Source organism: Mastomys coucha, unplaced genomic scaffold (genome assembly GCF_008632895.1).
Source record: "Mastomys coucha isolate ucsf_1 unplaced genomic scaffold, UCSF_Mcou_1 pScaffold5, whole genome shotgun sequence".
In the NCBI taxonomy this organism is placed as follows: Eukaryota; Metazoa; Chordata; class Mammalia; order Rodentia; family Muridae; genus Mastomys; species Mastomys coucha.
This window is the reverse complement of record NW_022196911.1, coordinates 91,615,939-91,641,622: the sequence shown is the minus strand read 5'-3', so window position 1 is coordinate 91,641,622 and position 25,684 is coordinate 91,615,939. Positions and strand designations below refer to the sequence as shown.

Genomic DNA, 25,684 nt, shown 5'->3' with positions numbered 1-25,684 from the left:
CCTCTTGACAGCATCTCACAATTACCCCCTGGCTGCCCTACAACTTCATATGTAGATCAAAGGCATATACCACCACACTCAGTCTTATTTTTTATTATTAGTTCTTATGTATGTAAGTGTTTTGTCTGTATAAATGTTCCACACTCATGCCTGGTATCTACAGAGGCCAGAAGATGGTACCAGATCATCTGCACTGCAGTTACAAATGGTTGTGAGCCAAAATGTGGGTGCTAGGAACTGAACCCAGGTTTTCTGCAAGTGCATCAAGTGCTCTTAACACTGAGCTGTCTCTCCAGGTCCCATCCTTATTTCTAATACTTGTCTTTACTTCTGTTTTTGCTGAAATAAACATGACTTCCTTATTCAATACAATGCTTAACTGTTTTTCAGATAGGCTGGCCTGGTAACCAGCATGCAATCTGTGCTAGCCTCAATTGCACCCCAGTCCTCTTGGCTTAGCCTTCTGAATTGTGGAAAGCAGACTGTTCCCCAGTAAAAATTTTAAAAGCACAGCTGTTTGCTAACATCTTATGCCCTGAATTCCTGTCCTTTCTATCAAAGCTGGTGTCTTCACTTGCAGCAGCCACATGGAAGCAGCCCAGAGATCCTAGTCTCGTACCGCTGGTCCAGGGGAGTATCTGCTTCCCTACATGACTCACTGACCATGTGCACACTTCACTCACGAGCCGCACACACGAACGTTCATTCAACAAAACACGTTCAACTTTCTAGACCTCTTTAATCACGTCCATTCACAATCTCCTGGGCTATGTGACTCACCATCGGGAGCCCCATAGGAATTAGGGATGATAGCAAATCTAATGATTCAAGCAAAATCTTACTGCATTAATAATCTTTTACTTCCTAATAATTTTTCCCATGCCTTCACTTGACATAAAGCTATCACCCTACCTACCTCTGACTATTTACTTGGCACCATTGCCTAATTGTGCTTAATGGTTAATGTTAAGGTTACTCTGAAGCTTAGGATAAAATAAAATGTAACATTTGAAGTCAACCACTGTACCTTGCTCTGCTTTAAAGAAGAGCTGAGAAATGTGAGCTAGAAGATACAGGAACATCTAAAGTTACAAGATAACCAGAAAAGCATGTACACTGACTTACCTAGAGATCTGTCTAGCAGACAAAGCTGACGGAGCTCTGAGAAGCTATACTGTAAAGCCTAAAGAAGGGCACTGTAAATGAAAAAGAATCTACAGGGAAGACAGAAGAGGAAAGGGCGAGGGCGGCTGTCCTTTGCACTGTGCAAAGGGAAGAGCCATCTGTCCTGCACACCCAAGTATTCCTGATATGCAGCAGGAATATCCTTGGGCAGCATCATAAATCCATCCGTCCATCTCATGTAAATTTCCATCTTGAGCTTTAAATCTGTTCTCAAACTGCTTCTTGGATATTTCTACTTGAATGTCCCAGAGATCTCAAAACTAACAAAAGAAAGTAAAATTCATTATCCTACCAAGCAAACCATTCCACTCTCTATTTCTACCTAAATACCACTATTCTAAAGGCCCCGAAACTAACTCTTAATTCATCTAACTGGTTTACCATCTGTGTTCTTCCCTCACTATCCACACTGGAGCCAAAGGGAACTCTCAAAACACTTGTGGCACACACCACATAAAAGCACACCCTACTGCCAGGCAGTAATGGTGCATGCCTTTAATCCTAGCACTTGGGAGGTAGAGGCAGGTGGATTTCTGAGTTCAAGGCCAGCCTGGTCTACAGAGAGAGTTCCAGGACAGCCAGGGTTATACAGAGAAACCCTGTCTCGGAAAACCAAAAAGAACCAAAAACTAACAAAACAAAAAACAAACAAACAAACAAAAAACCCCACCCTACTCACTGTTCTTTAAGTCCAAAGGTTTCATACTGGGTTGCAAAGACTCTTTCTGCTCTAGTCTCTGTCAGTGATGCATCACGCATCATGCCTTCTACTCCTCGCCTCTGCACCCGTGACACTTTCACTTCAGCAGATTCCCATCTACACCTCTACCCAGCCCGAGTATAAGCTTTGTGGAGCTACGGGCTATCTTGATCTTGCTTATCTTGATTAGCTTCATTTAGTAGGCTCTTTTCCCCTGCTTTTGGTTTTTTTGAAACAAGGTCTCTCTATGTAGCTCTGGCTGTTCTAGAACTCACTATGTAGACCAGGCTGGCTGGCCTCAAACAGATACCCACCTGCCTCTGCATCCCAAGTTTGGGGGATTTAAGATGTGCACCACCATGTCCACCATGTTTTTAATATTTATTTATTTTTATATACATGAATGCTCTATCTTCACACACATCCAGAAGAGGAAATCAAATCCCATTACAGATGTTTGTGAGCCACCATGTGGTTGCTAAAAATTGAACTCAGGACCTCTAGAACAGCAGCCAGTACTCTTAACCTCTGAGCCATCTCTCCAGCCTTCTTATAAATATTTATAAATAAATTTTAAAATTTTCTTAAAGACATGGATTTCTTCCCACATTTTAATGCCTCTGAAATTGTCATTTACCTTATATTCAATGGCCATTGGATTAATTTTCCATTGTTTAATTTACAACATTTTCTTTTTTTTATTAGATGTTTTCTTTATTTACAATATCTCCTTTCCTAGGTTCCCCTCCAAAAAAAGAAAAAAAATAAAATAAAAAAACCTCAAAAACTAAAACAATCCCCTTTTCCATCCCTCCTCCCCCTGCTCACTATCCCACCCCCTCCTGCTTACTGGCCCTGGCATTCCCCTACACTGGGGAACATTTTCTTGGCAGCATACAAAATTGATTTTACAACTGATGGCACCCTGGATTCAAAGAAGTACGGTGATCACCACTTTAGTTGTTACATTATCTTCTAATGCTAATTCTCTATCCCTGGCAATCTTCTCATAATTTAGCTTCTAATATAGAGTTTAGCTTAGGTACAACGTTGGCCAAAAATGCATTAACAGTTCTGGTCTGGGGTAGAGATGTAGCTCTGCAGTAGAAAACTTGATTAACATATGCCAAGATCCTAAATTCAATCCCTAGGACATGAACAAACAAACAAACAAACAAACCTGAGCTGAGAGATGGCTCAGAGGTTAAGAGCACTGACTGCTCTTCCAAAGGACCTGGGTCCAATTCCCAGCACTCATATGGTAGCTCACAACCAGCTGTAATTCCAGTCTCAGGGGATCCAACACCCTCTTCTGGCTTCTTCACCAGGCAAACATATGATACATAGACATACATGCAGGTAAAACATTCATACACATTAAATAATAACCATCACATAATAACAGTAATAACACTACTCAGCTTTCTTTTTTTTTTTTTAAAGATTTATCTTATTTATTTTATGTGTATGAGTACACTGTAGCTGTACAGATGGCCGTGAGCCATCGTGTGTGTGGCTGTTGGGAATTGAACTCAAGACCTCTGCTGGCCCAACTCGTTCTGGCCCGCTTGCTCCGGCCCACTCACTCCAGTGTAATTCACTATATATGCACCAGAAGAGGGCGTCAGATCTCATTACAGGTGGTTGTGAGCCACCGTGTGGTTGCTGGGATCCGAACTCAGGACCTTCGGAAGGGCAGTCAGTGCTCTTACCCGCTGAGCCATCTCACTAGCCCCACTACTCAGCTTTCTAAACTACTTGCCATTCATAAATAACAAACAAGTAATTTGATATCACCAGGACCATGTAACACACATAAGAACCTCTGATCCTGAGCTGCTGACCACAGTGAACAAATCCGAAACTCAGACCCTGTAATGATGCTGACCACACATATGATGGCCTACGTAACCTGTTTTATTACTTGCTACTTTAAACTAACAACAGAATCACCAAGTGTCCAGTTGAGAGTAAAGCTACCTGGAGCAAATTATATACTCTTTTAGCCTCAGTTTCTTCATCAGAAAAATAAAGATAACAACCCCTACAGAGGTCACTGTGGAATAAATACAAGCTGGGGTTTAGAGCAGCACCCAAAACACAGGTGCTCAGTGTGTGGCAGCCTCTGTTACTGAATTATCACTGCTGTCATTCTGTGGAGAGTGGACCTCTAAAGGGCAGAAAAGCCAGGTCTTTGTTCTCCTTTTGTCCTTATTTATGCATGTGGTATAAGGACAGTCAGCAAATATCCTGCTTTGGACTCACCTTGTGCTCAGACTGTACTAGGGACCCTGCCTGATGGTGGCCAGCTCCTCTAGGTAAGCTCTGCCTTACTTCTCTTTAACTCAATCAATGCTAGTTCCCACAACAGGAATGACCCCCACCCAAACAGACTGCTGCCTATAAACATAATTTCCTCCAACCCTTCCCTCTTTTCCTTTAAAGTTCTCTTACCTTCTAATCTCTCAGATATGACTACAGTCATTCCTATTTAATACCATGGAACTAGAGGCCAACTGAGGTTGTACAATTCTGCTAGTAAGTTTTGTTCAAACATACCAGCCACTCAGTTGCTTTTCCAGTTTTTTTGTTTGTTTTTGTTTTGTTTGATTTTGTTTTGTTTTAAGAATGTATAGCCCTGGCTGTCCTGGGACTCACTGTGCAGACCAGGCTGGCCTTGAACTCAGAGATCTGCCTACCTCTGCCAGCCAAGTGCTGGGATTAAAGCATATGCCACCACTGCCCAGTCCCCAGTTTTAATATTACAAACAATACTGACAAGCAGAATAAAGACTAGGGATGGGAATAGTTCAATATGTGTGCTAAATAAGGTCTAATATACTTAATATATCAAGACCTATTGAAAACAGTAAGAAGGACAAACACAAAAGGCATAAGCAATTCAAAAAAGAAAAATATCACTACTCAATAAACAAGTGAAAAATATTCAATCCTATTTAGTAGTGAAAAGTGCAAATGAATACACGAAACTGTTTCTCAGAAGCCGGAAAGGCTTTCCTAGCCTTTCTTGGGCTCGAGGATGGAGCTTTCCATGGTCACGTGGCAGGAATACGTGAGGAGGCTAAGTTTATAACACATATCATCAGATGTGAGAAACGCTCATCTCTTTGCCCTAATTATTAACCCCATTCCCAGACCTTTGCCCTAAGTAAATAACTGTGGATGTATTAACAATGTTATTCATTACAGCATTATTTATAATAGAAACTGGAAACAAAAATAACTTAAATATCCAACAGGGAGCTGGCTAAGTAAACAGAAAACATCTTTTTACTTCACAAGGCTGCTATAAAGGTTATGCTAAAGAGTTAAATGTAACAAGCATCAGTTAACCCCTGGCATATCTGTACATAAACAATAACTACTGTCATAGCAAACCTTCAAGAATTGTTACATAGCCTAAAATTATATTACCGGTAATGATATATGATAAAGTAGGTTAAAAATCATGTTGTGGGGGAGGGGGCTAGAGCAATGCTCAGTAGTTAAGAGCACTTGTTGTTCTTCCAGATAGCTGGGTTTGATCCCCAGTACCACATGGTGGCTCATAACCACTTGGAAGTCTAGTTCCAGGGGACTCAATATCCTCTGTTGACCTCCACAGGCACCAGACATGTACATGGCACACATACAAACATGCAAGCAAAACAGTTATACACATAAAATTAATTAAACAAATTAAAAATATTAAAATTAAATAAATACTAAAATTAAATAAATAAAAACAGATTATAGTAGAGTGGAAGGAGCCAAATGTACCATATACATGAACACATGAACACTTTGGCATAGTACTTGCCTAAAACAATATTTTGTTTTGCTTGTGATGCCGGCTATGGAATCTGCACTTGCTAAGCAATGATGTACTACTGCTGGGCTACGCTCTTAGCCCTTGGAATTTTTTTATATATAGATTAAATCCTGGCTGGAGAGAGAACCCGGTGGCCAAGAGTACTTGGTTCTTGCTGAGAACCCAGGTTCAGTTAACAGAAATCAAATGGCAGTTTACAAATATGCTTAATTTCAGTTCCAGGTGATCTGGTGCTCTCTTCTGGCTCAAAGGGCATCAGGCATGCACACAATGCACATACACACATGCAGGCAAAAACATTCATACACACAAAATAAAAATAATCAATCCTTAAAAAAATAAAATATAGGGGCCGGGCGGTGGTGGCACACGCCTTTAATCCCAGCACTTGGGAGGCAGAGGCAGGCGGATTTCTGAGTTCAAGGCCAGCCTGATCTACAGAGTGAGTTCCAGGACAGCCAGGGCTATACGGAGAAACCCTGTCTCAAAAAAACCAAAAAAAAAAAAAAAAAAAAAAAAGGGTAAAATCAGCCAAAATATTATTATTTGATTAAATCTCATTGCTCTCTCTGTGGTGAGATTTTATTTGGTTCCTAATTTTCATAGCAGGCTATATAAAGCAGGCTGGCCTTGAACTCACAAAGATCTACCTGTCTCTGCCTCTCAAGTACTGGGATTAAAGTCACGTGCCACCACTTCTGGCTGGCCCCTTCTAATAATGGGGAAGAAAAAAATCTGAGTGAATTAACTGTATTCTTTTGGAGGAAGCATTCCTTACCAGGTGGCCAAAGAATACTGATCATAAAATTTTACATAATAACTAGAATAACCACAAACTAAAATTTTTGGAGCCACAGATATAGTCTAGTTTGTAGCGTACCAAGCTCAGCTGTGGACAGTACTAGTGTTTATAAAAGGAGTTATTATATTTTAGCTAGTTCTCCAGAAGCTAGATAATTAAATGTTTATAAGATCCTTATCGTCGGGCAGTGGTGGCACATGCCTTTAATCCCAGCACTTGGGAGACAGAGGCAAGGGGATTTCTGAGTTCGAGGCCAGTCTGGTCTACAGAGTGAGTTCCAGGACAGCCAAGGCGACACAGAGAAACCCTGTCTCGAAGAAAAAAAAAAAACAAAACAAAACATAAGATCCTTATCAATGCTATGGAGCATACATCCCTACATACAGAGAGAGAGTTAAAATTTATTTAACTCCATTTAATGGATATGTTCCTAAAAGGTAGTGAATTTTGGAAATCAAATCCAATCAACTCTAAGAATTTTGAGAAGGCTTTAATGCCTTTAATCCAGCACTCCAGAGGCAGAGAAAGGCCAGCCTGGTCTACAGAGATACCAGGTCTCAGAAAATAAGACAAAACAAACAAACAAACAAATTATTTATAGTTGGGCATGGTAGCATATACCTATAATCCCAGCACATGGGAGCAGAAGGCAGGAGGAGCACTATGAGTTCCAGAGCAGCCTGTGCTTCAATGATAGTCTGTCTCAAAAAACAAAATACAAAAACAAAAACTCAAAAGGCATTGTCATAAATATTTTAAAAATAGTTATAAAAGAGAAAGTTTTGAGCTGGGCAGTGGTGGCGCATGCCTTTGATCCCAGCACTTGGGAGGCAGAGGCAGGCGGATCTCTGAGTTCCAGGCCAGCCTGGTCTACAGAGTGAGTTTCAGGACAGCCAGGGCTACAGAGAAACCCTGTCTTGGAAAAAGAAACAAAAACAAAAACAACAACAAACAAAAAAACAGAAACCAAAAAAAAAAAAGAGAGAGAGAGAAAATTTCAGTATTACATTTATTTATATCCCAGGCTTACTTAAAGTGAGATTACAATGTAGTCACACTGCATTGTTCCGTACCACTTGCCAGTCACAGTGGTAGACACCTTTGACTTTAGCACCTAGGAAGTTGAGATAGGAGAATTACTGTGAGTCTGGGACCAGCCTGGGCTGCACAGTAAGACTTCATCTCAAGACAAAACAAAACAAAACAGGAAAATGATGCAAACTGGGCTGGTGAGATGGCTCAGCGGTTAAGAGCACTGACTGCTCTTCCAAAGGTCCCGAGTTCAATTCCCAGCAACCTCGTGGTGGCTTACAACCATCTGTAATGAGATCTGATGCACTCTTCTGATGTGTCTGAAGACAGCTACAGTTCATATAAATAAAATAAATTAAAAAAAAAATGATGCAAACTTAGGGTTGGGTTTAAAGACAGATGGCTACCAACAAGCACTGGAGGGAGGAGGCTATTTACACCTTCACCAAGAAATCCTTACCAGTGTGCGTCTTCATATGCTCGTCGAAGTACTGCTTCATGTTGAAGTCCTTGCCGCACCACTGGCACATGAACTGTTTGTGCCCGATATGGATGCTCATGTGGGAGCGGAGCTGGTACTTGTATTGGAACCTCTCATCGCAGTTCTGCAGTGGACACAGAAGACAGTGTTGGTCGCCAAGCACAGAAGCGTCACTCCAGCCACCCTCAGAAGCTTATAGGTTTCTTCTCATACTCAAAACACAGCCGGCAGTTTGTGTTCCCTGCAGCTGAGTTATGAATACAAGGGGGAATTTCTAATGTAATTATTACAGGCTCATACTCAACTTTTATGAATCACTGAGAAAGATCAGCTACTGCACATAGCTCTCAAGTTACCCCTACAAGACTGGGTGCTGATGGGGCATCTCTCTTCTCAGCATTGAGAGATCATCAAACACCCAGCATGCCACAAGCTCCAGTGTGACACAGCCTTGTGCTTTGCACCCCACACTCCATCTCCCTGCTGTGTCATCCACACAACCCTAGCCATGGACAGGGCCTGGGCAGAGCCAGTCCCTTACCTCACATCTGAAGGGTTTCTCTCCAGAATGCTGCAAGGAGTGCACCTTGAGTGACATACTGCGCTTGAAAGACTTTCCACAGGTCTCACATGTAAATGGCATGTCTTTTGTGTGTGCTGTAACATAGAATGCATTTAAACTCAAAACAATTCCACCAAAACCCCCAGACTGGAGAAGCCAGATGCCATAAGGTGAGGAAACTATGCCGCCTTACTTTCTACCTCTCACTTTGACAGTAATGCTCCAAAGAGAGAACAAACACCGCTATCAAAAAGAACTCTGGGTAGGGAAGACTGCGCTGTCCAATCTGATCATGCCTACTAAAGACAAGCTAAAATCAACTGCAGTATGCTGGCTCTACACATCCTGCCAATGTGGAGTGGAGAGCACTCCAGGAGTCTGCAGGTGGAGAACAGAGGGGTGGAGACTCACCAACCATGTGTTTCCGTACATGAGCCATGGTATAAAACTTCTTCTCGCAAATCTCACAGGCAAATTTTTTCTCTGCATATCCATGGACAATCTTGATGTGTTCATGAAGGGACCAGAGTTTCTTGAAGGACTTGTTACAGGAAACACACTAGCAGGATAAACAGAAAGAACCTTTATTTACGGAGGCTTCGAGAGGCCATCCCACCTCCTGGCAGATGAAATGGATCTACTTTAGATTCATGGCACAAGGCCAGAATCCTGACAAAAAAGATTCCTGCATGTAGTTCATCTTCCAACACTAACATCTGTATGTTCTATTTTCCAAGACCCATATTTTAGATACCTTGGGAGCAAGCAAACAGCACCAAGAACTAATTGCTATTACCACTCCCGTGTTCCACTGATGAAAAGAACATCCAACATCCACTTTGGTGTTTATGTATTCTGTTGTTGTTGCTTGTTCTGAGATAGGGTATCTCAGGCTAGAGAGATGGCTTAGCAGTTAAGAGCACTGACTGCTCTTCCAAAGGTCCTGAGTTCAAGTCCCAGCAACCACATGGGTTGATCCCATCTGTAATGGGATCCGATGTACTCTTCGGGTGTGTCTGAAGACAGTGAAGTGTATTCATATACATAAAATAAACAAATAAACCTTTAAAAGAGATAGGGTGTCTCACTATAAAACCACCCTCAAATCTTGAGCCACTTAGGCCAACCTCAAATCATGGTCCTGCTCCAGTCTCAGGTGCGGGAGCATAAGTACACTCAGGCACACCTGCTAGAACCTTCAGGCATGTTATGACCCAGACCAGCACACACAGCTGCCTCCTACCCAGCCTGCCAAGCAGTTAAGATGTATTTACCAGACAATATAAATAAGTTTGCAATTGGCACAACCAAAGACAACATATATAAGCATTATAGATCTGAAGGGTATAAAAATGTCCTCATGCCTTAGAAAACACATTTTGAAGAATTCTGTAACAAAATGCTCAAGATTTACTAACTTTCCCTAAATTTAATTCAGTCTGTTGCCACTTTCCTCCAGCAGAAGCTAATGTAACCTCTTAAACCACTGATCAACCCACCCCCCACCCCCCGTCCCCAAATTCCAGACCTCCTTACGTCACAATGCCTAGTTCTCCAAATCATGGCTCATTAGCAGCCTGGACTATTAGGCATAAAGTATGACTAAATCAACAGACAATACCAGAAACTTCTTGACAACTGCCAGGCTCTGAGGACTGAACAGTAAGAGAACTCAGTCACTTCAGCCCTTGAGTGTCACTGCCACTGCAGAAGAACTAAGAGACAAGCTCCTGGCTGGACACTGCCCTAGAAAAGGTCAGATGACTCCTATAAGCCACCATTTCTGTAAGGATTAATTTTCTCTTATCATGAGATTGTCAGGATTGTCAGGAGCTGTATGAAGAAGACACACAGCACAAGATTCTTTAGGAATGAGAAGGGTTTTTTTTTTTTTTTTTAAATATTTCTTTATATACTTGAGTGTTTTGCCTGCTGTATGTATATATACTGCATATATGCCTGGTACTCAAGGAGGACAGAAGAGGGTTTTAGATCCCTGGAACGGGATGATGAGCTACCATGTGGGCGCTGGGCACCAAATTCTGGTCCTCTGCAAAAGTAACCAGTGCTGAGAATCTGCAAAGTTTTCATTCATAAGAACACACACAACATAAGCACAAGTGTGAACATACTATGATTAGGAGAAGCCCAGAAGCTTACAAAAAAGACCTGCTGTTTTCTGTTACTTAAGCAGATTCAAGAAGAGGAAGGAAGAAAGAGGAGGAGGAGGAGGAGGAAGAGGAGAAGGAAAGAGGAAGGGAGGGAGGGAGGAGGAAGGAGGAAGAGGAGGGAGAAGGAGGAGAAGGAGAAGGAAGGAGGAAGAGGAGAGGGAAAGAGGAGGAAGGAGGAGAAGAGGAGAAAGAAAGAAAGGAAGAAAGAAAGAAAGGAAGGAAGGAAGGAAGGAAGGAAGGATAGATGGAGGCATGGAGGGATGGAGGGAGAGAGGAAGCCTACAAAATAAGCAGGTCATAGAGACAGAAATGAGGAATGCCTTTTCAGTAAAGAGCCACTATAAAAATCCAAGTTTGACCTCTAGGGGGCAGCACTGGACCATGCTCCATTGGACTGACCCTGCAACCAACTTCTGCCCAGGCACCTGCTGGAGAACATGGCCAGAGTCTTCTTTTATTTACCCAGCATACCTCTATCATGTCATGATATACAAGCTAAATCAGTGGATTGTAAAAAACCAAAAATCTCTTTAAAGGAAGGCACTTAGTTATTGATTAAAAACAATTATCTAGAAGAGAAAATTAAAGTTCCCAAACCAAAAGTAAAACAGTTTATCTTTTAAAAAGTTAGCTTCAATATGGTAATTGTTATATACATCTTATGGAAATATAACAGACTTACCGTGTATGAATATCCATTAATACACAAACATATGCATACACCAATATAGCTACAATACATTCAACACCTGTTAGCCTGTCACAGTCCAATTTCCCAAGCCCCCAGAGTGGTTTGAACAGCACACTTTGTTACATCAGCAGCACTGCACAGCAACATTATGTAACCCTATTGCCAGGTAAGCAACATTTCAAACAGCTCAGCCTCTGTTTAAGGTTCATATTCCCAGGCGCTCGCCTCTTGACACATTTAGTGTTGCCATCTCTCCACGGGTGTAAAGGAGATCTTCCATTTCCACAGGTCTGAATCATAATGGTCTCTGTCCCCATCAGCTGCACTAGACTCTGGCATCCTTCTAAATAGAAAGGAACTTTCTCTACTCCTGACCCTCACTTAGCATACCTCCCACCATGACGGGAGATGCCAGGTCCCACAACAGAGACTCTCAGTGCAAAGTTGGTGCTGACTTTACATCCCAGTCAGTCATCTGTAACCAATCCCCTTGCAGTGTACCTGGGTTCTCACTAATCCATCGTCAGTTAAGTGTAATGCTTTTGAAATACAGGATTAAGCCTTGGTTTTGAAAAGACCCAAGCAGCAGAGTCTAAAGTGATAAATTGGTGAAATCTGTCCCTTCAGCCTCTATTCTATTTATTCTCTTGGGCAGACACCAGATGACTCTGAACAGCCAGGTTCTATCCTGGAAACTTTGCCCTCTTGCTGATGAGACCTACCTGAATGTTTTTTTCACAGTCTGTTTGCTGGTGAAGGGACAGCTCACTTTCCAGGACAAACTTCTTGCCACATTTATCACAGATCTGCATGCGCCTGTGAGTAACGTTCATGTGCTTCTCCAGGTACCAGCGGGTGTTAAACACCCTGGGGCACTTCTCACAGGTGAGAGTCTCTTTCTCTTCACACTTAGCTTTCTGGACTGGTGCTTTAGCCTCCTTGGTGGCACGCTTCTTCCTCTTGGGTAGCTCTGCACTCTTCCTACGGCCTCGAGTTGTGCGGGGTGTAGGGGAAGTGGTAGCTGCGGCAACAGAGGCAGCTCTCCGGGTTCGCCTTTGTGTAACCCTGACTTTCTCCACTTGCTTCTCCTTTTTCTTCTGCCGATCATTCTCTCCGTAGTCACTGCTGTTATCTGTGGCTTCCTCCTCAGTCTCTTCCTCGTCTTCCTCACTGCTTGTCTTAAGAACAGGAGTCTCTTTGGACTGAGAAGAGACACCCTTTTCCCCTTTAGATACATTTAACGTTTGATTATTAAGGTTTACCTCCACTATGATCTGCTCCCTTTTGTAAGAGACTTCCTCCTCCTCTTCTGTGTCATCAGAATTCTCCCGGTCTTCCTTGACAGTATGCACATCAGACACTGCCCTTGGCTCCCTGAAATATGGCTGCTCCTGTGTCTCATGGAGATGCGGTTTGCTCGTCTTGGTGTCTGCTAGCACAGAGTAAGGGCTCCCAGACTCCCTTTTATACACTTTGGTGGACAGGTCGAGCTCCTGGCTGGCACCATGGTAGAAGGTAGGTGGCACCTGACTTCGATGGCTCTCTTCTTGGGCCATTCCTTCTGCACGCACTGTGCAGGGTTCAACCAGCTCCTGACAAGGACTGGCTGTGTAGCTCATTGGGAAGTGGCCCAGCTCAGACTACACAGAACACCTTGAAAACAGGGCAATTAAGACTCGAATCTTTCTCCATCCACAGAGAACTAACTACTCAAGAAGTGAAAATAAGAAACTCCTGGAGCCGGCATGCAGTTCTTCCTGTGTCACAGCACCAACAACACCTTAAGTCAAACAGGGCTTTTCTTAAGGCAAGAGCAGAACACTCCTGATCTTCTTTCGAAGAGAGCTACAAGGGACTTGGAGCAGTTTGTCTATAAAGAGAAAAAAAAATGAGGGAAAAAAATTATACCATTTTCTTCTTAGGCCACAAAATTTCTCACAACACATAAAATGTAAAATCATTATACTCCATACACTTTGATTCATTATGCACCTCAAATGGTTTGAAATGGATATTATTTTACAGGCTTGTATGAGTCCCCAATTTCAGTTAGACTGTAAATTCTATCATGCCAAGAGCCACATCTGTCAAATTCACCAATATATCTTTAGAGCATATAATAGTCCTAGCATACAGCATATGTTTGATGAATAAATACCTCCTATTACTTGATGTCTGCTACACTGGATGCTACAGGGTCTGCTGGTATCAGTCTCATGATACAAGAAGCCATGAAACACTTAAGGGAGTTTCCTTCAGCATCAGCCACCACATTACCAGAGTAAGATTCCACAAACAAAGGCAGCAACGTGGGCACTGTAGGCCACAGAACTAAAGCGGCTAACTGGCACAATCACACAAGAAAACTGGCCTGGCCTTTAATAGTTATAAATGAACTGTCACCATAGCTGGCCTCAGCTGTGGGAGTATAGCTGAGGCGTTTGACACTTGTTGCATAGCTATCCTACAACCGAGTGATTTTTCATGTGTCAGTTGCGGAGAAGTCAAAATTCTGAGAATCAGTAACCACCAGGTCGATGTGGTTCTAAGAAAACTAAAACCATCCATGAAAAAAGAAAAAGAAGGGCATACAATTTGCTTGCAACATGTTTATACTGCTATTTAGCCAGCTACCCAACAGCTGAGTCATACAGTAACAATGAAGGATAGGTCTAGTCTAGCTGATAAGAGAAAGGAAACAGTATTTACTAAATGGCTGTCCTGTGATGGGCACTGGAGATGTTTTTTATTATTCGGCATCTACTTAGTACCTACTGCAAAACTTTGGGGCTAATTTTCAATTAATTAAAAATAAGCAAAGCTTAATTTCCTCCCTTCTTTTTATTGAGACAAGGGTCTTACTATGTAGTTTGGCTATCCTGTCCTGTCCTAGTCTGTATAACAGACTAGGACACCTGTTCTCACAGAGTTCTGCCTACATCTGCTTCTTAATATATTGGTTCTACTTGGCTGAAGTGAGTGAATTCTTACTATGAAATAAACTTAGTAAAAACTTTTCAGTACAGGGCAGTGGTGGTGCACACCTTTAATCCCAGCACTTGGGAGGCAGAGGCAGGCGGATTTCTGAGTTCAAGGCCAGCCTGGTCTACACAGTGAGTTCCAGGACAACCAGAACTACACAGAGAAACCCTGTCTTGAAACCCCCCCCCACCAAAAAAAAAAAATAAAAAATAAAAACTGTTCAGTACACTTGACACTGAACTGCTATGTAACTTTAACAGGTAATAGGAGTCACTTAGACCTCGCTGAGCTGTTCTACATAAAACAAATCATACTATTAGGGAAGAGAACATGTAACCAACAAGGTTCATAAAGGGACCAATAAATAGGGTTAATTTCTAACCTGATTTCAGTACTGTCAATCCTAAATTGTAGCAACAACTATACCTTAATAGTCTACTAATGCAAAAAGTGGGAGCCAAAGCAGCAAACTACAAAACTGCAAAGTTTGGCCAATTCTCTAGTTTATAAAATAATCAAAAGGACTTGCATTTATGTAAAGCACTTTGTCACATCCTTGTTTAACACTTAGGAGCTTCCCATCTGTTAGATACTTTGCTAGTTATAGTAAGTTAGCTGTAAGGACAACGCAGAGTTGCTCTTAGATACTATCTAAGGACTTGCCAGCATAAACACTCTCCACACAAGAACAAAACCAAATTTTACTCGCCACAAGCCAGCTGAAGCACTTAAGTTTCATCAGACAACCCCTTGGGCCAAAGAAGCAACCAAATTCTAAGGAAGCTACTCTGCAAGACCTACAGGATATCCCAATGGGCAATCAAAGATTTGCCATTATTCAGTTCTATCCACAAACATCATCTAAATATAGAAATAAGTTTTAAATAAAAAGAATTATTTATTTTTAAGGTAAGAAGCTTTATGTGTGTCACTGAGATATTTTTCTATTAAAATCCAACACAGCTCAGGCTCTAATAAAATTCAACAGCTCTCAAGTACCAGAAGAAAGCCTGGCAAGGAAGGCTCTGTCCACAAGTGGCTCCCAGCAGGAGGACCAGCAGGATGTTCCCAAAGTCAAAGAAAGTCATTTTTACCTCCATACCAAGTTTGATGCTGGGGTCTTGTGAGGGCTCAGTCTAGCCACGAACAAGGGTAGTTTTCTAGAATGTAATTTTTAATACAGTAGTCTATCTTTAAGATAGCTAACAAAAAAAGAAAGCCTATGTAGATAATGAAAATAAGTGAGAAATGTCCTCTTTAGACAGACAAACAAACTAGGTTCTCACTCTAGCCCTGACTGAACCAGAACTCTCTATATAGACCAGGTTGGCCTACAACTAACAGAACAGAGATCTGCCTGCCTCTGCCTCCAGAGTCCTAGGATCATGGGGCTGGAGAGATGGCTCAGCCCTTAAGAGCACTGACTGCTCTTCCAAAGGTCCTGAGTTCAAATCCCAGCAACCATATGGTGGCTCACAACCATCCATAGTGAGATCTGATTCTGGGGTGCCTGAAGATAGCTACAGTGTACTTACATATAATAAATAAATAAATCTTTAAAAAAAAAGGGGGGGTTCATCATGGCCAGGCAGTGGTGGTGCATGCCTTTAATCCCAGCACTTGGGAGGCAGAGGCAGGCAGATTTCCGAGTTCAAGGCCAGCCTGGTCTACAGAGTGAGTTCCAGGACAGCCAGGGCTACACTGAGAAACCCTGTCTCAAAAAAACAAATAAAAGTATGCATCACCATGCCTGGCCCTACAATTCTGTATTTTACAAAAATTAAAAATCACAAATATTTTATTAACTTTTTTTTCTTCTTAAAGATAGGATCTCATATAGTCTGAGCTGGAGTCAAACTATGTAACTTTGAACTTCTCTTTTAAATTATTTCTAATTTTATGTGTATGGGTGTTTTTGTCTGTCTATAGATCTCTGTACAGTAAGCACAGCTGATGCCCGCGGAAGTCAGAAATAGGCATGGGATCCTTTGGGGATGGACTTAGAGATGTCTGTAGGCCACCATGTGGGTGATGGGAATTGAACCTGGTTCCTCTGGGAGAGCGGCCAGTGAATTAACCCCAAGCCTTCCTTCTCACCAACTCCCACCTTGAACTTCTGATCCCTTCACCTCTATTCCCTGAGTGCTGGGATTACTAGCAGGTGTCATCACTACCAGTCTTATGTGGTGCTGGGAACCAAACTCAGGTCTTCTGTGTTAGCCAAACAGTGTCATTCATTACTCAGCCTAAACTGGCCTCAATCTCAAGCTCCTTCCTGCCTCTGCTTCCCAAGTAATAGGATTACAGATTTGTACCACTATGGCTTATATATATACACATACAACTTACTTTACATGTGTGGTTTGTACCACTATGGCTTACATACACACACACAAAAAAAACTTAGTTTGCAGGTATGGAATAGTGTCAGGAAATGCTAATCATCTGTTATTGTCTCACTAGTAAAATTTTTTGGCATTTCAAAGAGTAGCACTTGGGGGCAAGGGATCTTATCTAGCCTTAGACCAACAGGTATAAATAAATAATCTAAAACAAAAATATTTGAGCCAGATGGGAAGGTTTACTCCAAAATCATAACATACCCAGAACAGAGCCAATGAGAAAAGATGAACTGCCAACACACCCCCTGCCTTTTCCTGCCAGCAAGCCTACATTTATTTACATTTATCTCTCTTAGTAGTAATTCTAAAACACTATAAGATTCTTTTAAAAATTAAAAATCTTCTCACTACCCAGAAACAGAGCACAGAAAATTTCATGTGCAGTTTCCAGGTTGCTGCCCACTTCTAAGAATCCATCAATGAATTCCCAAGAGCCCAGAGTTCCAAACTAAGAAAAGAGGTCTTATTCTTTCTTATCTATAGTGTGTATTTAGACAATGCATAGAAACTGAATTTTTTCTACCTTTCCTCCTTAGCTTCCTACCCATTTTTCTTTGTACTTCTATAGTACATACATGGGTCAGAAATGAATTAACAACATAAAAGGAGACCAACTTTGAAGTCATATACAGAAATATTAGCAGATGTTTTACAAACAATTATGCTATACTGTCAAGAAGGAAGCAAGGTAGAGCCTCAAGAGCTTATTGTGTACCCCAGTGTGCAATTCACCCAGGTCTATGACTCCAGACAAGGCAATTCACATACAAACTCATTCTCAGGGTGTTAGAGGCCTGGGTGCTGGCCTCTTTTCCCACTCTGCTTGAAGAAGGCTTTTCCAAAGAGGTTAGAAGTGTTAATGGGATATCAGAGGTTTATGTACAGTATGCAGCATAGCCTTTGCAGAGTGAATGTCAAGAAGATAAAATACGGAAAAGAAAAGTTAAAAATGAAAAGGTGGAGGCAGGGAAGATGGTACCATGGTCAGTGAAACCCCTGCCATACAAAGGTGAGTTTAGTCCCTGTACCCAGATTTAAAAAGCTAGGCATAGTAGTAGGTGCCTATAATCCTAGTACTGGGGACACAGAGATAGGAGGACCCTGGGGGGGCTTGATGGCCATCCAACTAGCCAAATCAGTAAGTTCCATGTTCAGCATCTCAAAAATACAGTGGAAAGCAGCTTATGAAGACTCTTCTGATAGAAATTTGAACATTCATACACATGGGCAAAGACACACAAACACCAACAAAGTGTGAGTCGATGGTAGAGGCCAGCATGTGCAAAGTAGAAACAGCCAGTCCAAGGTCATTCTTGGCTACGAGCAAATTCACATGCAGCCTGTGTTCCAGGAGACCCTGGCCTAACACACACACACACACACACACACACACACACCACACAAACACACACACTCAAGTAGCACTCATCTTCCTCTGCTTATATCAGCTTCCTAGCTGCTGCTGACACTATGTAACTAGCTACCCAGCATCCAGCTAGCAAACCTTCTGTGTCATGATGAAGTGTTTTCCCACAGACTTAAGCCAGACCAAAGCTCCCTTCCTTACACTGCTTTGTTCAGTAGATTTGTTGCTGCAACAAGCAAAGTAACCAATATACAAAAAATTTCTATGGAGAAGAAGGGTGGCTGCTGTGAAAAAACCCTGACTATGCTGTCCACTGTCTTAGGATCTGGCTCGGGAGAGGAATGTGGAGGAGTTGGCACCATACGCTGAGAAACCCTAGAATGCTACAAACAGTCCAATGAGCCAATCCAATGGGAGTCTAGAAGATCTGTATACAATGCAATCAATGAAGGTCTGGTCCAGGGAAACTGGGTTAATGCCCTTTCATGTTACATTCCTACAAAGTCTTGGTTACATTCCCAAGTCCTGAAAATCTGAATGAGATTGGATTCAAATTAACAAACTACATTGTTCTGAAAATAGCAATGTTAAAATAGCAAATATCCAGGCTGTGGCACAGTTACTACTTACTTCTCTTAGTCATATCTACAGTGAGAGAAAGCAGAAAAATATGTATTACTTGAAAGGAGCTGTGGGTTTAAGGGTACAGACAAGGCAGGTGTAGAGAAACTGTTAAAGAGATTAGCACCACTGAAGAGAAACCTGCTCTGCAGTGGGACAATAGGGGAGGTGTTTCAAGGCAGGTCCATCTAAAAGGTGAGGCTGGAACTCAGACTGTTGCAGAGCATCCCTACTTTGGGGAACAATCTAGAAAATGCTTTCCTGGGGTCAGTCACTAAATGTACAGCAAGCAGAACCTAGTTTTCAGTGGAGAAACCAGGATGCTGGAGATGCTGGAATGTGGTATACCTGCTGAGTGGAGATGCTGGAATGTGGTATACCTGCTGAGTGGAGATGCTGGAATGTGGTATACCTGCTGAGTAACGCCACAGGTGGGGTGGTACCACCCAAGAAAACAAGCTATGTGCTACTACCTGCAGCAGAGCAAAAGCAGGGCCACCCAAGGTCCCTGGAGCCCAATCTCCAGGTACTGTGCTTGTCCTATTGGGTTTTGTTTTGCTTTGGCCTAATCTTTTCTTAGGGAGGTTTATACTGTGCCTTTGTATATTGGGAGTATGTAACTTGTTTTTATTTATTTCATAGTCCCATAATTAAGGCATTTCTTTGAGTTTCAGAAGAGACTCTGGACTTGGGTATTGAACAATACCAGAACTGTTAATACTTTGGGAACCTTTACAGATGAGTGAAATGTATTTTGTATTTTGAGATGGTCATAAGCCTTTGAGGAGGAGGAGTGAATTATGGTTAACTGTGATGTGTTCAGGAGTCCACACTAACAATGGGCAACAGGAAATTTTCACTGTCAACTTGACTGCACTTGGAACCACCTGTGTCTTTGTGGGCATTTCCATCTGGAAGGCAGGTGGCAGCACCCCAGAGAATGTAGTCCCCGACACATATTCACTCTCTCTGCTGAGTGCAGACAGTGTGGCCAGCCACCTCATGCTCTGTTGAGATGCCTTCTCTACCATGATGAAATATGTCCCCTCACATGGGGACTAAAACAGGAAGGGAAAAGGAGAGAAAGGAGGGAGAGGTAGAGGAAGGCAAAAGAAAAGGAAAAACTATAAACTCCCAGAGAAAAACTACAAATTGAACTTTATTAAAATTAATAGTATCTGTACAGCAAAGGAGGATATCAAGAGAATAGAAGCAACACATAGAATCAGAAGAACATATTAATAAACTATAGATTTGATAAAGGTCTGGTATCCAGAATATATAAGGAAGTCTCACAATTCAACAATAAAAAGACAAATAAAATAACAATATGGGCTAGAGAAACAGCTCAGTGGTTATCCTGGCTACTGTTGCAGAAGACCTGGGTTTGGTTCCCAGCAATCTGCGATCCAAAGCCTTCTGAATTTTGCCTGACACCAGGCACATACATGATGCACAGACATACATTCACACATATTATAGTGATAATTTAAAATATAATTTTTTCCCTATGAGATCCAGCTGTAAGACACTTTTTCAATTAGTGGAGGAGGGCTTGCCCCATTGTGAGTGGGCTGGTGGTCCTGGGTTCTATAAGAAAAAACAGTCTAGGGCTGGAGAGATGGCTCAGAGGTTAAGAGCACTGACTGCTCTTCTGAAGGTCCTGAGTTCAAATCCCAGCAACCACATGGTGGCTCACAACCATCTGTAATGAGATCTGAAGCCCTCTTCTGGAGTGTCTGAAGATAGCTACAGTGTACTTACATGTAATAAATAAATAAATCTTAAAAAAAAGAAAGAAAGAAAGAAAGAAAGAAAGAAAGAAAGAAAGAAAGGAAGAAAGAAAGGAAGAAAGAAAGGAAGGAAGAAAAAAAACAGTCTAAGCAAGCCATGTGGAGCAAGGCAGGAAGCAGCACCCTCCATGGCGTCTGCATCAACTCCTGCCTCCAGGTTCCTGCCCTGTGTGAATTCCTGTCCTGACTTCCTTCAATGATGAACAGCAATGTGGAAGTGCTAAACGAATAAACCCTTTCTTCCCCGACTTGCTTTTTGGTCATGATGTTTCACTGCAGCAATGGAAACCCTAAGACAATAATCCACACTGAGATTACACTTCATATTCACTAAGACAACTCTAATTTTTTTTTCAAAAAGTTAAAAAAAAAAAAAAAAAAAAAAAAAAAAAAAAAAGAGTTAAAAAGGATATGGAAAAAGCATAAACTCCATACATTCTTGGTGCATTTAAATGGCACACTTTGGAAAATAGTTTGGTAAGTCCTTAAAAAGGTTAAACAAAGAGTTCCTGCATATCTAGAACTAGAAAACTACGCTCACATAAAAACTTAAAACACAATCAACCATAGCAACATTCCTAACAGCCCAATGTGAGAGCGGCACGGACCTACGTCAGCTGGGAAACAGGTGCATAATTGTACATGACAATGCACAATTGAACATTATCAGGCCCCCAACAGGGAGAAGCTCTGATGCCGACTCTAACATGCATGAACCCCAAGAGCATTATAACAGATACAAACATTTACACAATTGGAAAATTCTTTTTATATGAAATGGCCAGAATAAACCAGCCCCCCCCCCACACACACACACAGTGACCAATGGGAGCCATGGTTAGGGAGGTATGACAATTATTGTTATTGGACTCCAGAGTCAGTGAAAATGTTTCTAAATTATGTATTAGTGATAGTTATATGAACTCACACACACACTGAACTGTACATTTAAAATGGCTCTATGGTATTGTGAATTATATATTGAGACAAGCTAGAGACATCGTTCATAGTAATGAATTGCACTGCATTGCTTAGCATGTGTGAAGCCCTGGCTTCACTCTCTGGTATTGAAAAACAAATCAATAAATATAAACAAAAAGAAATAGAGTATCTGAATACAAACAATCCAAACATTATATGAAAGTAACACAACATATCACATAAAAATAATATTCTCGGTCAGGCAGTTATGGCGCACGCCTTTAATCCCAGCGCTTGGGAGGCAGAGGCAGGCAAATTTCTGAGATCGAGGCCAGCCTGGTCTACAGAGTGAGTTCCAGGACAGCCAGGGCTACACAGAGAAACCCTGTCTCGAAAAAACAAAACAAAACAAACAAACAAAAAAAGTAACTCATAATAAGTTAAGTGAATTAAAACCTAGCAACAATGCTACAGCCACATCAAAATTCAAAGCAAAAATGACAAACAACCCCATAAGCAGCTTGAGCAAAACCACCAAAAATAGGTCTTCCCAGAGGATGCTGGGAAACAATCCAACGACAGCTTCCTCCTTTGGAGGAGTACAGGTTAACTAACACCTGACAGCAGAGGAGAGATTGATACTGAGATCTGAGGTGTTACACTAACTATAACTAGTGAATCTTTTTTCTTTTTTGGAAGATTTTTTATTATTACCTAAGTGCATTCTTGCATATGTTTTATATAAGTGAATGTTACATATGCTGGTAGCCGTGGGAGCCATAAGAAGGTTGTTAAATCTCCTAAAGTTGAAGCTACATGTGACCATGAGCCACCCCATGTTTGTGCTAGGAAGCAAACTTGGGTCCTATACAAGAGGAGCGGGTGCCCCTTAACCACTGGGCCATCTGTGCAGGCCCAGTGATTAATAAATCATACACAATACTGGATATCACTGTGATAGAACTGCGGTGACTATTACTGAAAATGGTGCCACTCAGCCCAGGGCATATATGAAAAGTCATCTACACCTTCTCTTTCCTGCAAACGGTTGCTTTTTAATTCCCTTGTTACAAAGGTAAAGCTACAGACAGGATGGGTTTATAGAGCAAGTGCTTCTTGCTCCGTTCCTGCACTCTATGCTTTGACTACTGTCTATAAGGGGAAGATGTTTACTTATTTACTACTGCAAATAAGTTATTTATTACTTATATTACTTATATTTATAAGTTATTATATTACTTATAACAAATAAGTACTGTACTTATTTGTTCATTTTTAAGACAGGAACTCCCTATGAGTAACAGGCCAGCCTCAACTCAGAGAGACCTGCCTGCCTCTGCCTCCAACGTGTACCACCACAACCCACTACTGTGTTGTCTTAACTTTTACAAGCTCCAAATCTGTCAGGAAACAAATTCTATACCCACAGAGTAAATCACGATTGCCAATGACAGTATTTAAAGGATAAAACAGGGGGGCTGGAGAGATTGCTCAGCGGTTAAGAGCACTGACTGCTCTTCCGAAGGTCCTGAGTTCAAATCCCAGCAACCACATGGTGGCTGATAACCATCCGTAATGAGATCTGATGCCCTCTCTTCTGGGGTGTCTGAAGACAATTACAGTGTATTTACATAAAATAAATAAATAAATCTTAAAAAAAAAAGGGGGGGTAAAACAGAATGAACTGGACGTGATGGGAGGCTTTATGGAGAGCCTGGGACCTGGCTGCATTCTCAAGTATGGAAAGATCCAAAGACAGAGGAAGTTAAAGGATATTCCAGGCAGAGAAGCCTCAGAGAAAGCTGCCATGTTTACTCAGGAAAAGATAAAGAACATGGGTCCACCTAAAGAAGCCCAGGGCTAGTGAAGATATGGTTACAAAACGTAAAGCAGGGACAGAGGCCGGGTGGTGGTGGCACACACCTTTAGTCCCAGCACTTGGGAGGCAGAGGCAGGCGGATTTCTGAGTTTGAAGCCAGCCTCCTCTACAGAGTGAGTTCCAGGACAGCCAAGGTTACACAGAGAAACCCTGTCTCAAAAAACCTAAAAAAAAAAAAAAAGCAGGGACAGATAATGGAGGGTGTGTGTGTGAGTGTGTGTGTGTGTGTGTGTGTGTGTGTGTGTGTGTGTGTGTGATGTGTATGGCAGTTTGTGCCATGTGTAAGTATGGAGGTCAGAGAACAACTTAGTAGTTGTTATACAGTAAACACCTTTACCTGAAGAGCCATCTTGTTTGCCCAGAATAGAAAGGGTTTAGATGAAGTCTGAGAAATAGGGAAAGTGAAGGTGGCAGAAAGATCAATAAAGCGGAGATGTGTGAGGGGCAAGGTAAGCTTAGGCAAGAATCCAATCAGCCTAAGCAACCAGAGAGATTGTCTCAGACAATTAGAAATTCCATTCCTGTATTTAATGGAAAAATCCAGGTGGAAAAAAAAAGTTACATTTTTTTATTACTTTTCAAATAAGACATCTCAAATTTAAACACAACATCTAATTCTACCTTTTGTATAGAGTATAAAAAATTGGGAGTTTTTGCTGGACAAGTGGTGGCACACGCCTTTAATCCCAGCACTTGGGAGGCAGAGGCAGGCGGATTTCTGAGTTCGAGGCCAGCCTGGTCTACAGAGTGAGTTCCAAGGACAGCCAGAGCTACACAGAGAAACCCTGTCTCGAAAAAACAAAACAAAACAAAAAAAATTGGGAGTTTTAAATTTGTTTTCAGTACATGAAGTTGGCCCTAGGGCTTTGTCTGTGCTCCAAGTGCTCAATCTAGCACTAAGCTGTATGCTCAGCCCTCTTTTAACCTTTTCTTCTTCTCTTTGGAGCCAGGGGCTCTCTATGTTGCCTTAAGCTCACTCTAGCCCAAGTGGGCTGTGAACTTGCAATTCTCCTGCCTCCATGTCTGGAGTGTTCTTGTATCACAGGCATCTGTTACAGCTCTGGCTCAAAAATTGCTTACCCATCCTCAAACCCTTTGCTAGGGATAGTCTGGTATTGGCCTGATGAAATCATGCATGATGGGATTTAAGTGGAACTTTGCTGAAAGACTTCTGAGAAAATGGTGTGAGCTATCATACAAAGTATAAACAAAGGAAAGAAAGTACCATCGGCTTCTGAATGCCATCTTGTGTAGAAGTGATACCAGGAACTGGGGCACCATCTTGCACCCCTACTGGGACTTAGACAGAGGACAAAGCATGTTCAAGTTGACGTGGCAGAAAACTAGGAAGAATGGGTCCAGAATTATCATTAAGCCAGAATCAAACCAATTCACGACAAAAACATCCTGTTCATGAGGGTAAAATTTCCTTATTTTCACGTTGCTTTAAACTGGACTATTATCTGAAGCTCAAAACACCCAAGTTCATCTAATCAGGTTTGCAATATAAACTAGATACTTCTGAAGAGCCGCCAAGCTGTCAGGTGGACAAATTTCCAGGTCAGGGAAAAGTCAGGGCTGTGTGTGTACTAACTGTCTCTCACTTACAATAACTGTGTGTACTGACTGTCTCTCACAATAACTGTGTGTACACACTGACTGTCTCTCACTTACAATAACTGTGTGTACTGACTGTCTCTCACTTACAATAACTGTGTGTACTGACTGTCTCTCACTTACAATAACTGTGTGTACTGACTGTCTCTCACTTACAATAACTGTGTATACTGTCTCTCACAATAACTGTGTGTACACACTGACTGTCTCTCACAATAACTGTGTGTACTGACTGTCTTTCACTTACAATAACTGTGTGTACTGACTGTCTCTCACTTACAATAACTGTGTGTACTGACTGTCTCTCACTTACAATAACTGTGTATACTGTCTCTCACAATAACTGTGTGTACACACTGTCTCTCACTTACAAAACCTGTGTATATACACTGTCTCTCACAATAACTGTGTATACTGATTGTCTATCACTTACAGTAACTGTGTATACACACTGTCTCTCACAATAACAAGATTTTTTTTTCGATTTTTATCATGACACAAAATGTATGTTCAACAACCACATAAGACAAAATTAAAATGCTAGGCGCTGTAGACATGCCTTTAATTCCAGCACCTGGGAGGTAGAGGCTGGCAAATCTTTGTGAATTTAAGGTCAGCCTAGTCTATATAGTGAGTTCTACCTCAGC

At 41.7% G+C, this 25,684-nt stretch overlaps 1 protein-coding gene and 1 long non-coding RNA gene across 3 annotated transcripts in view; one reads left to right on the top strand and one right to left on the bottom strand.

The window, feature by feature from the left end:
* Znf652 (zinc finger protein 652) overlaps positions 1-13,309 on the bottom strand; it is a 16,273-nt gene extending 2,964 nt beyond the window's left edge. Inside the window, exons 1-4 of the mRNA XM_031351005.1 lie at positions 12,179-13,309; positions 9,006-9,153; positions 8,574-8,689; positions 8,012-8,156 (exon numbers count right to left, since the gene is read on the bottom strand). Coding sequence (XP_031206865.1) covers positions 8,012-8,156; positions 8,574-8,689; positions 9,006-9,153; positions 12,179-13,075 — 1,306 coding nt within the window. The 5' untranslated portion in view covers positions 13,076-13,309. The remainder of the gene's footprint in view (positions 1-8,011; positions 8,157-8,573; positions 8,690-9,005; positions 9,154-12,178) is intronic.
* On the top strand, positions 10,176-13,623 carry LOC116076918. 2 transcript variants are annotated; one of them, XR_004113131.1, is made up of 4 exons: positions 10,176-10,349; positions 12,198-12,341; positions 12,802-12,971; positions 13,155-13,623. It is a non-coding gene; the product is annotated as an uncharacterized LOC116076918 (long non-coding RNA). The 2 variants fall into 2 exon arrangements; XR_004113130.1 differs by lacking the exon at positions 12,802-12,971 and having other exon boundaries at positions 13,155-13,426.
* The last annotated feature ends 12,061 nt before the right edge of the window (positions 13,624-25,684 follow it).